General features: G+C 67.9%; 2 protein-coding genes across 2 annotated transcripts; one reads left to right on the top strand and one right to left on the bottom strand.

Annotated features, from left to right (window-relative positions):
- Positions 1–3: 3 nt before the first annotated feature.
- On the bottom strand, positions 4–5,298 carry IGFBP4 (insulin like growth factor binding protein 4). The gene is given in 4 exon segments (NM_204353.1): positions 4–1,118; positions 1,262–1,396; positions 1,509–1,663; positions 4,901–5,298. Coding segments are annotated over 4 exon segments (777 nt in total). The 5' UTR covers positions 5,259–5,298; the 3' UTR covers positions 4–989.
- Positions 5,299–7,817: 2,519 nt separating this feature from the next.
- On the top strand, positions 7,818–13,285 carry LOC101747522 (collagen alpha-1(XVIII) chain-like). Its single transcript, XM_046904434.1, has 22 exons — positions 7,818–8,063; positions 8,162–8,292; positions 8,567–8,638; positions 8,747–8,809; positions 8,878–8,934; positions 9,107–9,322; positions 9,552–9,923; positions 10,083–10,202; positions 10,276–10,329; positions 10,423–10,449; positions 10,582–10,668; positions 10,877–10,948; positions 11,055–11,096; positions 11,182–11,209; positions 11,398–11,456; positions 11,559–11,693; positions 11,762–11,824; positions 11,892–11,960; positions 12,073–12,141; positions 12,312–12,506; positions 12,690–12,802; positions 12,908–13,285. Exons 1-22 carry the CDS (start codon positions 7,844–7,846, stop codon positions 13,116–13,118), a joined length of 2,475 nt encoding a protein of 824 aa, XP_046760390.1. The 5' UTR covers positions 7,818–7,843; the 3' UTR covers positions 13,119–13,285.
- Positions 13,286–13,460: the final 175 nt, after the last annotated feature.

Genomic DNA, 13,460 nt, shown 5'->3' with positions numbered 1-13,460 from the left:
TTTCTTGTAATGATACAAAGCTTCAAGTTTACCGTAAAAGAAGGAAGGATGGTGCTACACAGCTGAGCGATGGGGGCGTCCCATAGGGAACGGCGATCGCATCAGTGCGGAAAAGAGATGGCGGGGTCACGGCAGGGTCATGGTGGGGTCACGGTGGGGTCACGGCGGGGGGGGCCCTATGCTGGTACACGGCACTGTGTAACTGCAGTGGGAGCGGCGGTGCACAGCGCTGACCCTGCAGGACCCCCACCCCGCACTCAGCCCCCCACCCGCTGCCATTTCACACCCAAAGGACACAGAAACCCGTCCTGTTTGTGCCCCATCTGAGGATGAGAGGACAGCAACCACGAGTGGGGGGTGCCGGGGGGAGCGGGAGCGGCTCAGCCCAGGGCACCACGCAGACCATCCCACCAATGATGGATTTGAACACTACAAACGTAGGGAGGCAGCGGGGTCTGGGGCTGCACCAGGAACAGCTGGCGCCGTTGGTGCCCCACACCGGGGTGAAGGTCCTTATTGCTCACTGCGGCCCCCACCCCACGCACACGAGGGCAGGTGACGGCAGGTGGCAGCGGGAGGTCCCTCCTCTCCCTGCCCACACGGCCGGGGGGGCCGAGGCACTTTTCGTGCTGCGCGCTCAGGGTGGGCGCAGAGGAAGGCACTGCGGCGGGGGCTGCGCCGGGTGCTTGCAGGCAGGGAGGGGTGCAGCTGCTTTCTCCTTTATGCACCTCCACCGAAACAGCCTGAAAGCAGCCCTGCTGGCACCCAGGCAGTGTCTGTCTGTCCGCACCAGGGTCTGTGCGGGACGGGGATGCCACCAGCGGGTGCTGGGTGGTGGTCACAGCGCTGGGGTGGCGCGGTGCCGCGTGCCGTGGGCAGAGCAGAGCAGCGATGGGGGGCACGCGGGGGTCCCCCGGCGCCAGGAGCTGCTCAGCAGATGTGTCCCCTCTCCTCCACGGCCCCGGCGGGCGGCCCGGCCGCGCTCACGCTCACATGCTGTCCGCTGGCTGGTGGCAATCCAAGTCCCCCTTCAGCTCCAGGAAGCCCGGCAGCTTCACCCCCGTCTTGCGGTCCACGCACCAGCACTTGCCCCGCTGCCCATCCAGCGCCGGGTGACACTAAAAGGGGGTACAGCTTCAGTGAGTGTCCACGGAGCCGCGACAACGCTGGGGGCTTCTGGAGCTCCCACTGAAACCCAGCGCCCGCCGCACCCCCCAGCCCCACAGAGCGCCCCCACCACGCAGCCCCCCACCCTGCCCACCTGCTTGGGGTGGAAGTTGCCGTTGCGGTCGCAGTTGGGGATGGGGATGACGTAGAGATCCTCGTGTGTCCGTGTCTGTGAGGCCGCCAGTCGCTCCAGCGCGCGGTGCAGCTCGCTCTGACACGAGCCCTGTGCCTGCAGGGAGGGGGGGCTGAGCTCACAGCAGGGCATTGCATGCCCCCCCCCCACCCCGCAGCCCCACCGTCTGCCAGCCCCCCTCCTGCCCCGGTGCCCCCCCAGTGCTCACAATGGGCCGGCTCTCCTCGCGGTGATGTGGGCTCCCACTGCTGCGCATTTTATTGCCGTTGTTGATGCGCTTTGCCTGCTGCTTCTGCAGGCACTTGCGGTCGTGGATGCTGCAGGGGCTGAAGCTGTTGTTGGGGTGCTCGATCTCCTCCTTCTCTGCAAGGGCACAGCAGGGCTCAGCACTGCAGGGCACCCCCAGTGCTCCCCCCAGGAAACACCCCATCCCTAGCACAGCATTGGGCTGAGACCCCTCACAGCACAGGGAAAGGCTCTCAGGAACAATTACTGCTCATTCGCAGTTTGTTTCCACGTGGCTGCTATTGCAGAGTTGCAATTCATGCCTGGCACATTGCACAGCACTGGGGTGTGCCCTGCCAGGGGGGTGGTGACCCCAGGACACACAGAACACCAGCCAACCTCTGGAGCCCCCAAAACTGCAGCGGGACCGGGGCTGCGGGGCCCCACCAGGCTCTGCTCGGGGCGCACAGCCCCAGCCCCCCACCCCCCTTCCGGGACATGAAAGCAAGAATTCCAGGAATAGGACAGTCCACCTCCTGCTGGCCGGCCTGGGGGGGCGGCGCTTGGCACCCCCGCCTGCGCCCGCACGGAGCCAAACTGCAATCCCAGATGTTGGCAGCTGGGAAGGAGCGTCATGAGACTGGGGCTGCTCGGTTTGCAGTGGGCTGCAGGTCCCCCCGCCTCCAGGCCCAGCGATGCCTTCAGGCCACACACCACTCTTCCTGCTGCAGGGAGGGACCCGATGCTGTGCTACCAGTGCCTGGAGAAGGGCTGGGCACCGTGTACCTGGCGGTGGCTCCCGGCTGCAGAGGGTCACCAAGCAGCTCCCGGTGCCCGGGTAAAGTTCACAGCGCACCTGGCTGGCAAACCCTTCTCCATCACTGTAATATTTGCTTTTTGTTTAATCTGTCCTTTTTTTTCCAGGAAGCAGCTCATGCCCTTGACATTTGAAACACAAACTTGACATCCACTGCAGCACAACTCCAGGACCCCTGGCAGCCCCGTTCACTGTGTCACATCCCCATGGCACTGTATCATCCCCACGGCAATGTGTCACATCCCTGCGGCACTGTGCTGCAGCCACAGGGACTCGCTTGGGGACGCTGCTCCTCAGGGACACCTGGCACTGCTGGGGCCACCATGGCAAAGTCCCAGCGCTGCTTCCATGGAGAGGACGCAGGGCACAGAGCGGCACTGCTCCGCACCACAGCCCGGCGCACGACCAGAACCCCCCGCTCCCAGCCCAGCCCCCCTCCCCCCTCCAGCCGCTGTCAGCGTCAAATCTCTTGGTTAAATAAAACCAGATGCCAGTAACATTTTCCTGATGTCCCCCGGAGCGCGGTGCCTCTGGGCAGCACGGCGGCGCTCCGTTGGCACCAGCGCTGCACTCCCCACCGTGGCCCCCATCTCCAGGCCCCCTCCCCGCTGCAGGATGGCTGCGGTTCAGGGCGAGCTCCCACCCGGCCGAGGAGCCTCTCGCCTTCCTGCTGCTGGCAGCGCTCCTGCACTGAGCCGGGCGGCAGAACTCCTTCAAGTGGAGCACAAAGATCTGCGAAAAGCAAATTCCTCAGAGCCAGGAAGGAGACCCGGAGCTCGAGCTGCGGCGGCCTTGTACCACCAGCAGCACCACGGGGCTGCACAGAGAGTGGCAAGGGGAGAAAACCCCACCGCTGGGTTTGGGGTGCTGCCTCGGGAGGTCGGGGGTTTCCGCCTGGCCCGAGGACAGGAGCAGACATAAGCAAATCATTCAGCGTCGCCTTCAATTAGCGGGAGCCACAAATGAGGTTAGTCACATGCCGAGCGTGTGATTCATGGCACCGCGCTGCAGCGGGAGGAGAGCCCCGAGGCACTGAGCAGAGCCCCGGGATGGCGTCTGCAGGACGGGGACAGCAGCGCCGGCTGCACACCGAGCCTGGGGTCAGCTCAGGGACCCCATCCACGCCCCGACAGCCCGGTGACACCGCTGGGACGGGGCAAGAGCGGATGCTGGCAGCTCCCACGGAGTCACTTTTTCCCATAACTATTTCCCATAACTGTTTACCCATCGTTAAACCACTTGTGGTGCATGCTGGGGGACGCCCTCACCTCCCCCCAGATGCCACTCACAGGTCCTGGATGCCCGAGGCAGTGGTGCTGGGGCACACACCAGGGCTGAGCCAGCAGCATGGGGCAGTGCCGTGCCACCGGGCGCAGTGGGGAGGGAGCGATGCAGCTGCAGCCTCTGCCCCACTACTCCAGCAGCACCGGGTGCAGGGAGCAGGGCAGTGCCCCGTCCTGCCCCATAGGGCGCCCCAGGCGCAGGGCTCGTGGCCGCCCGCTGTCCCCTCCTGCCACCTGCAGCTCTGCCAGCCAGGCACATGATCCCAGGGCCACCCACAGCCCCAGTGCCGCCAAACCAGCACAGGAAGCAAAGGAAAAAGCTGCAACTCCATTTCCTAAAGGCTCTGGGAAAAAATGCTGCGTTACACAGGGCAAAGCCAAAACCAACAGGGCTTGGCAGACCGGTGCAGCTGTGGGCCAGGGAGCACAGCAGCTCCTGCAGGATGTGGGCTGAGGACAGACGGGCAGCACAGGGGGACCCCCGGCAGCACCGTGCCAAGTGCTCACGGCCAACACCTGTCCGGGGAGGGGATCTCACAAAGGGCCTTTGGCATCAGTGATGGGACACAGCAGGGAGATGGGACATCCCCTGCCCTGGGAGCCCCAGGTGACACTGCACAGGAACCCTGGCAGAGGGCCACCCCTTACCTCAATGATGGGGACACGGGGCAGCCAGGCAGAGCCCGCAGCAGCAGGGCCACAACCCCAGGGCTCCCCTGCCCCCACTGCCCCACCTGGATGCAGAGCTGTGGCCACGGCCCCACGCTGACCTGTCTGTGAGGGAAGCAGGTGCCCCACGGCCTCCTCCCTGTTTCCTCCCAGCTGAGCCAGCAGCATCCCCAGGAGTGGAGCAGCGGTGTGACCAGCGCACAACAGGAGCTGCTCCGTCAGTTCTGCACAGCGCCCGCAGCTCTGCACAGCCGGACCCTGCCCGGCCCAGGGGCTGCGCGGTGCCACCGCCGTGCCAGGAGCGGGTGAGGATGCACAGATGTGACCCTGTGGTACCCGACCACGACACCGCCCCGCTGCGAGCAGGTGGGGGGTGTCTGCAGGTGCTCCTCTGGCACCCAATGGCAGCGCTGCCATGCAGGTGAGGACGGCACAGAGGAGACCCAGCCATGAGAACCCGTGCAGCCCAGTGCCTCTCCCTGCACCTTCAGGCTGCCCTTCCCGCTGCAGCCCCCTGCAGAGCCCCCCACTCTGCTCTCCCCAACCGACCGCGGGTGGCACAAATCCCCGCCAGGCGCCCCAACCCCGTCCTGCCCCCCGCCCTACCTGGTGGCTGCAGGCTCTCCTGGATGGCCTCGACGTCGGCCAGGTCGGTGCAGACGCCCTGCCCGTGCATGAGGGTGTGCAGCGGCCGGGGCACTCCGCGGGGCGGGTAGCAGCGCAGCCCGGCCCCGCAGCGCGCCGTGTACACCCCGCAGGCGGTGCCCCGGCCGAGCGCGCAGGTCGCGCAGCAGCCGCAGCCCGGCTCCCGCACCAACTCGGTGCAGCCCTGCGGGGCCTTGCAGCGGGCCAGCCGCTCCTCCGAGCACGGCGGGCACTGGATCGCCTCCTCCCCGCCGCCCCCCGGCCCCGCCGCCGCCGCCGCCGCCGCCGCCGCCAGCAGCAGCACGGCGGCCCCGCACATGGCGGCCCCGCGCCGCTCCGCTCGGCGTCGGGCTGGCGGCGGGCGCGGGGCGGCGGCGGCGGCCGCTTTATGCGGCCCCGATGGCCACACCTCCCGCAGCCACCGGGGCCACCGGCGGAGCCGCCCCCGTCACCGCGGGGCTCCGGCAGCGGGCGGCGCGGGCACCGGGAGAGCTCCGCCGCCCCGACCTCCGCGGTGCCGCCCGGGGATCGACATCCCGCAGCCCTCGCGCCCGCGGCCCCTGAACGACCCCCCCCCCCGCCCCACCCCGTGCTGCCCCGCAGCCCTCACGAGGCCCGTGTGCTGCCCAGCGCTGAGCCACTGGGACGGACTGGGAGGGACTGGGAGTACGGGGATGGGGTGGAGTGGGAAGGGATGGACTGGGATAGAGTGGGGTGAACGGGGATGAACTGGGATGGGACGAACTGGGATTGATTGGGGTGGGATGGGATGGAAGAGATAAAGTGGGATGAGATTGGGATGGTATAGGATGGACTGAGATGGGGTGGATTCGGATGGGATGGGATGGACTGAGGTGAACCAGGATGGATGGGGATAACTAGGATGGATTGGGATGGAGCGGGACGGGTTGAGATGGAACAGACTGGCACCGATTGGGATGGACTAGAATGCAGTGGGATGGACTGGGATAGGCTGGGAGGCTGCGCCTTTGGGACAGCAGCTGGAGCCCAGGGCCGAGCACGGGCCGAGCCCCGGGGCTGCCCCGGCCCTCAGCGCCCCGCAGCGCCCAAAGCTGCGAACTGCGGAGCGTTGCGGGGGGGGGGCGGCTGCGGGGCGGTGCGTGCACCGCGGGGAGCACAGGGAGCCACAGCGTGCGGGACTGCGGCCTTCAGCCCGGGGGCGGGGAACTACAGAACCGCGGAACCACAGAGCCACAGACCGTCCCGAGCTGCGAGGGACCCGCGGGGACCACTGAGTCCAACCCCGGCTCCACACGGCAGCACCCAAACCAAACCCAATGGCCGCGAGTGGTGTCCCAACGCCGGGAGCTCAGGCAGCCGCGTTCCCCACCCAACCTGGAAGGTGCAGAACCTTTTCCTGACACCCACCCCGGCGCCAGCACCGCGGGACGAGCACAGCGTGCCGGGCACATCCCGTGGGGCCCCATCCACCCCCCACGGACCGGCAGAGCAGTGGGAGCTGTGACCGCTCGGCACCGCACCACAGCAATTAACGGTCATTAGGCACTCGGCCATCAGCTGTGGCTGTCCCGCAGGCTGAACCTCACAGGCGGGATGTGCCACCAGCTCGTGTGTGCCGTGAGCTCCGAGTGCCACCAGCTCAGCGTGGCTCACAGGGACCAAACATCCGTGCCATTTGTTTCATTTGCACTCTGTATACAGACAGCAGGGAGGGAGGTGCAGAGCAGCGACAAAAGCCACCTCTGCTCCGTGCCCGCAGCCCGGCTGTGCTCAGAAGGGGCTGAGCCCACTGCGGCCCCCCGCGCTCACCTCCCACCCCGTGCTCACGCTGCAGTGCCAGCTGTGCCACTCTGGCACCTTCCATCCCTGCACGATGAGAGGGGCAGCACCACCTGGGAGAGGGATGCAGGCAGGGCTGGTGCCCCCCATCTCCCCTGACCCCTCCACCCCTCCTAGCAGAGCGGGGGCCCCCCAGCCCCCAGCCCTCAGCCCCTGCCCTGCCTGGCACAGCCACGGGGCACACGGTGGCCGTGACTTGGGGCAGAGGCGCCAGCCTTGACAGAGCGTCCGAGCCAGGACCAAACCCAAACAGGTGCCCGACCCCGCGGCAGCCGCAGCTCCTTATCAGACCTTGGCAGCACCACGCGCCCGCCGGGGAGGCTGTTGTGTCTGCGGGGCTGGAGGGAGCGGGTGCACGGGGAGCAGGGATGTGTGAGCTGTGCAGCCCCAGGGGCTGTTTCTCATCTCTGCCAAGCATGGGGCCTCCAGGTCCCTGATTGCAGCACCGTCCTGCCCCATGAAGAATGCAGGTGTACCCCACTGCCATGCAGTCAGCACCCCGAGACGCTCGGTGCAGCAGAGGACCCCCATCTCCCAGCTCTGGGGCTCTTTTTGGGCTCCCAGCTCTAGGTCTTTGGGGTTCCACTATCCTCCTGTCACACCCAGCAGTTCCAAAGCCATCACAGCACCTCAGAGGGGCTGTGGGTTCCAGCAAAGCAGTGTTGCAGGGGCAGAAGGTGTCTCAGAGAGGGCTGCAGCCCCCCAGCTGAGGGCAGCTCTTCCAGAGCAGGCGGGCTCTGATAGAACAGAGGCACATGGGCTGCATGCATCCCTGGTGGGATGCTGCTGCTTGCTATGCCAGTGCCCTGCTCCCAGCCAGTCCCTTCCCGCAATCCCTTGTGGTTTTACTCCCATTTCCAGGCAGCATCTCCTCCTCCAGACCCCTCTCCCAGACCTGGCTCCCTTCCGAGAGCTCCCACGTGCCCTCGCTGCCCCACACCCTCACTGTGAGCACTCAGCCCTGTGCTGGATGCAGCCTACGGGGCGGGGGTGCTGGGGGGGTGAGGGGGCGTGTCGGGGGCCACTGTGATAACAGCGGGGGCTGTGCCAGGGCATCAGGAGCAGACGGCACAGACGAGCGGGATGAGCCGGACCCCCCTGTCCTCAGCACCCCGGGGCTGCAGCATGAGGCTGGGGGGTACCCCACGCCTCCTCCGTGCGCTCTGCATCCTCTCAGTGCTGGCCGGGCTTCTGCCCCATGGCACGGCCCAGTGGTTCTACCCACTGGGCTCTGAAGACACCACTCCAGAGCCCGGCACCAGCCCCGCAACCCCCACGCTGCCCACCCCGGATGGGGAGGAAGGTAGGTGCGCACCCCAAGCTCCCGGATCCAGTGAGGAGGGGAAACTCCCATGCACTGGGAGCGGGGAGCGCTTTGCTGCCCACATCCCCATCCTGCAGGTGCTGCTGACACGGAGCCCATGAAGAAGCTGCCGCTGAGCAAACCCCCGTTGGGAACGGCCTCGAGGAGACGGGAGCCCTCTGCCAGGACCAAGGGCCAGGGCCATGCCCCGCTGCGCACACAAGCCCAGGTGCCCATCCCTGGCAGGAGCTGCACCCCAAGCCCCCCATCCCCACCCCGAGCCCCCAGCCCACAGCAAGCCGCTCTGCACCCTTCCCGTTATCAGCACCCGGCGCAGCGCAGCCACAACAGTGCATCCCACACCGGGCTCCATCCTCGGAAATGTTTCCCCCCCCCCGCCCCAGCCCTTGGAGAGGAGACCCCAGTGCCCCTGCACAGCTCACAGGGCGCAGCACCCCCTGAACCCCACTGGCTGTATGCTGAGCTCTGCCCCTCTGCCCTAGCACAACCACCCCACGGCCTCCCCGCAGATCTTCGAGGGCAGCGCAGACGAAGAGGAGTTCTTGCAGATCAAGGTGCTGTGGGGGGCTGTGGGAGGGCTGGGGGGCAGCTGGGCACAGGGGATATGGGGCAGGGATGGGGCTGCAGGGGTCTCATGCCTGGTGCTCCTCTCTCCTGCACAGACCACGCCAAAGGGGCTGCCCCAGCGTGTGCCCACGGCCCCCAGGCCGGATGTGGCCCTGCAGGTGAGGGGGGGTTGGTGCCAGTGCCCCCCATCCCTCATCCCCACAGCTCACAGCTCACTCCCCTTCAGATGCACAATGGCTCCAACTGCATCTGCCCTGCACGTCCCGCCCCTCCTGGCCCCAAGGTACGGAGTGGGGGGGGGGCAGGGGGGCCTGAGGATCTGTGGGGAGAGACCCCAGGGCTCTTTTCACCTTTTTCTGCTCTGGATTTGGATTCTTGCTTTGGAGTGTGCATTGCGGGGGCGGTCCCACTGTCCTGCATGGGGCAGGAGCCAGGCTCTGACCTCATCCCAACAGGGAGAGAAAGGTGACCGCGGGTTCCCCGGGGAGCGGGGCCAGCCGGGGCTGTCTGGGGAGAGAGGGAGGACGGGCAGCCCGGGGCCACCGGGTCACCAGGGGCCTCGGGGCCCCCCCGGACCACCAGGACCTCCAGGGCCACCAGGATCACCGGGTGCTGGGGGAGCCAGGAGTCCACCCGCACCTGCAGCACTCCCCAAGGAATCAGAGAGAGAGGTGAGAGATGGGGAGGGGGCATCTGGTGTGGGAGGCATAGGTGGGTGATGGAGGGATGGGGGGGTGATGGAGGGATGGGTGGGCAGCACTGGAGATACTGTGGGGTCCATCCCCAGCTGGACCTGCAGGGACAGGCAGGGCAGGGACACAGAGCTGCAGAGGTGGATAGGGGGACATGACGGTGCCATTCACCAACGCCACTTTCTCCTCTCTCCCTCCACCCTGACAGCTGGGAGCAGCCAGCCCCACCGGGAAGCCAGGACCCCCCGGCGCCCCAGGGCTGCCTGGCCCCCCTGGCCCCCCTGGCCCCCCAGGTTACCCAGGCCATGAAGGCTCTCCAGGGCTCCCTGGGAGGGAGGGGAAGCCTGGGCCCCCCGGCCCACCAGGGGCCGTGGGACCACCTGGGTTCCCAGGGAGTGAAGGAGCTCCGGGATCCCCAGGCTTGGCTGGGTCTGATGGCCCCCCGGGAGCACCGGGACTCCCAGGCACACAGGGACCCCCCGGGGCACCCGGGCACGAAGGGCCCCCTGGCCCCCCAGGACCTGTGTCATTCCCTGGCAAACCAGGGCTCCGAGGGGAGCCGGGATTCCCAGGATCAAAGGTAAGGAAGGGGTCCCGGGGGGGTCCCAGCCTTTCCACCCACAGACCCCAGGGGGTGGGATGGGGCAGCAGGATGCACCCAGCCCCATGCTCTGCTGCTGCGGGGCCCTGGGGAGACATGAGCCCCACACTCATTGCCCCGTGTGCTGCATCACGGCAGGGTGAGAAGGGTGAGCAAGGGCTGCCGGGCATGCCGGGGAGCCCTGGCCGCACCGGGGAGATGGGAGCCCCAGGGATGCCCGGTCCTATGGGACCACCAGGGCCACCGGGGGACAACAGGGTGAGTATGGGGCTGGGGGCGCTCAGGGTGGTCTCAGTGCTCAGAGCTCACCCTGCACATCCCATCGTCCCAGTGTGAAATGCGCCATGCTGGGCACCATGGAGCGGCCGGCCCACCAGGTCCCAAGGTGAGCAGGGCAGCGGGCACCGGGTTTGGGGTGCTCATGGGGGTGGGATTGCCTGCATCAGGGTGCTTATGGGACCACTCTGCTTTCTTCCAGGGTGAAAAGGGCGATCCAGGAGAGCGGGTTTGTACGGGGTGTTGCACGGGGGGGGTATGGGGGTGGGGGAATGGCACCATCTCCTGCAGCACATGCACGCTGCACACCTGACATGCGCCTTTCCCCTCCTCCCTGACCCTGCCTCACTGTGCCCCCCAGGGGTGCTGCTATGGGGAGCCGGGCTGCAAACCGGGCCACCTCCCGTTCCCCAGCCCTGGCAGTCAGCCCAGCGCCTGGTACCAACAGGTGAGTCCTGGGGTGGGGGATGGCGGGGGGGGGCAGGAGGAGCTCAGCCTCCATTGCTCCCGCTCCCTTTGCAGCACAGCAAGGAGGAGCCGGATATCTACGGAGCAATCATTCCCCACGTGAGAGATTGTGCCCAGCATGACATAGAGCCACCCACCCCAGGAGAGGCACCATACCACCCCAAATCCCCACACTGCTCTTCCTGCAGGGTCCCCGAGGTCCCCCCGGCCCCCCTGGTCCCCCTGGTCCCCCCGGAGCACCAGGACTCCTCTACTTCAATGTAAGGCCGTGCACAGACAGCGCACACCTCTGTGCCGCAGTGCACGCATGTGTGAGTGTGCACAGTGCGAGGCTCTCCCCGTGCATCCTCCTGTCTCTGCTCACAGCGGGTGTACCCCACGCGAGGACAGCAGCCCTGCAAGCAGCCGGTAAGCTCGCTGTCCCCCCCCTGCGGGCTGTCACCGCCGTGCGCCAATGTCCCAGCAGTAGTAACGGCCCCGTTTGCATTCACAGGCAGCGGCCAGCGCAGGCTGGGCAGTGGGTAAGGGGCTCTCCGGGTATTTGGGTGAACTCCTGCCTCCTTGGAAGCGCCTTTTGCAAAGCTTGGTGCTTTCAGGGCCATGGGGTTGTCCTGGTGTCCCCATGGGGGGTGTCCCGTGACCCCAACCCTACCCCTAAACCCAACCCCAACGCAACCCCCTTCCTACCTTTAACCCAAACCCTCCCCAGCTTCTCCAGATGCTGATGTTCCCCACTCGGAGCCGCTGGAGCCCAGCGCTGACTTCCGGGTGCGTGGGGGGCTGTGCCCATGGGTGACCCCCAACGTGTAGGCAGCTCCCCCTGGGCAGGGGGGTCAGCTGGGCCCTGAGCCCCCTCCTTGTCCCTCCCAGCGCCAGACGTGGGTGTTCAGGTCGAAGGAGCTGATGCTGAAGTCCAGCAGCGCCGTCCCCGAGGGCAGCCTGGTCTACGTGCGGGAGGGGAACAACGCCTTCGTGCGCACCCCCCGGGGCTGGAGCAGGCTGCTGGTACTGTGCTGGGATGGGGGGGGACGACGACACACTGTGGCTGGCCCCCCCTAACTGCCCTTCTGCAGCTGGAGGACTCAGAGTCGCTCTTTGCGGGTGATGACCCCTCCGCCTCCACGCCGCAGTACCAGGTGAGGCAAAGGGACAGACCCCCGTGGGGGGGTGCACCCCTGGGACTGCCCTCCCCTCTCCCTGCAGGAGGCAAAGCAGGCACAGACACGAGGTCCCAACACAGAGCCATCCTCGGGGGCCCGGACAGACTCACCGGTGAGCAGAGGGATGGAGGTGGCACCAGCAGACCCCGGGTGGCAGTGGGATGAGGAGGGGGATGCACCCCGGGCACTGAGACTGCTGTCCCCAGGTGTCCCCGCTATTGCAGGTCCTGGAGGAGGACGGAGCTGGGCTGCCCAGCACCCTGCCGACCACCGCCGCCCCCAGGATGCCCTCTGTAAGCGTTGCCCCATTTCCCGACCCCTTCCAACCCCACGGTGCCTCTGCGTGGGTTAAGAAACCTCGATGCCCAGCGCAGGGGGCGGCGGCGCCCCACGGGCTGTGGGAGGACAGCGCGTGCCCCAGGTGCCGCGGCCCCCCACGCGCTGCCACCCGCTGTCCCCGCAGCTCCGTCTGGCGGCCCTTAACGCGCCCCTCTCCGGGGATATGAGCGGCATCCGCGGCGCCGACCTGCAGTGCTACCGGCAGTCGCAGGAGGCCCGGCTCTACGGCACTTTCCGGGCGTTCCTGTCGGCCCCCAGCCAGGACCTGGCCTCCATCGTCAAGAGGACGGACAGGACCCTCCCCATCGTCAACCTGAAGGCAGGTGGCCCCCACCCCGGGGGCTCAGGGCGGCCCCCCACGAAGCACGGGCTCCGCGCGTGTTTTCCTTCCACCGATACGGACCCAAAGCCATCCCAGCGGGGACATCGGGCTCCGGGGAACACTTCCCCCCCCCACACCACCCCCCACCCCCCCGGCTCAGCGCCACCCCCACGTCCGCAGGGCCAGCTGCTGGCTCGCTCCTGGAGCGCCCTCCTGCAGAGCCAGGCGGGAGCGGCCCCCCGGAGCCCCATCTACGCCTTCAATGGGCGCAACGTGCTGACGGACGCCCTCTGGTGAGTGCCGGCCCCGCACAGCCGCGGCTCCGCTCGGAGGTGCGAAGGGTGGGAGGATGCGGAGGGCTCCCCGCGGTTCCCCCATCGCGCCGTCGCCGCTCGCAGGCCCCGCGGGATGGCCTGGCACGGATCCACGCCGCGGGGCGGCCACGCCAAGCGCCGGGACTGCCAGGGCTGGCGGAGCTCCGGCCCCGGGGAGGGCCTGGCGGCCCCGCTGGCTCAGGGCCGGCTGCTGGCCGGGCAGCGCCGCAACTGCTCCGAGGCGCTCGTGCTGCTCTGCGTGGAGGTCGCCTTCCCGTACCGCCACATGTGGTGACGGCCGCGCGGTGCCGCCGAGCCCCGGCGGGGGGGCGGGGGGGGCGCTGCGGCGGGGAGCACCGGGAGGACGGCGCCCCATCCCCTGCGCAGCCCCCCCCCCTCCCCGCACCTCCAGCCGATGTTCGCATCGCCCTCAAAAAAAATAAAAGATGAGAAAAAGTTGGAGTTCGGGGCAATGTTCAGCTGCACTGATGGGGCCTCACCCGGGGTGCCGTCGGCCGCACGGAGGGGCACGGCGGGATGGCCCCCCCGGGGTATGGGGACAGGGGCTGCGATGCTCTGTGGGGCTGCGGACGTTGCCATGGGGCTGAGGATGGGGGGGGGGGGGGCGGCGTGTTGT

The sequence above is a fragment of the Gallus gallus genome, chromosome 27 (assembly GCF_016699485.2).
Source record: "Gallus gallus isolate bGalGal1 chromosome 27, bGalGal1.mat.broiler.GRCg7b, whole genome shotgun sequence".
Lineage (NCBI taxonomy): Eukaryota > Metazoa > Chordata > Aves > Galliformes > Phasianidae > Gallus > Gallus gallus.
This window is presented reverse-complemented; position numbering and strand designations above follow the sequence as displayed.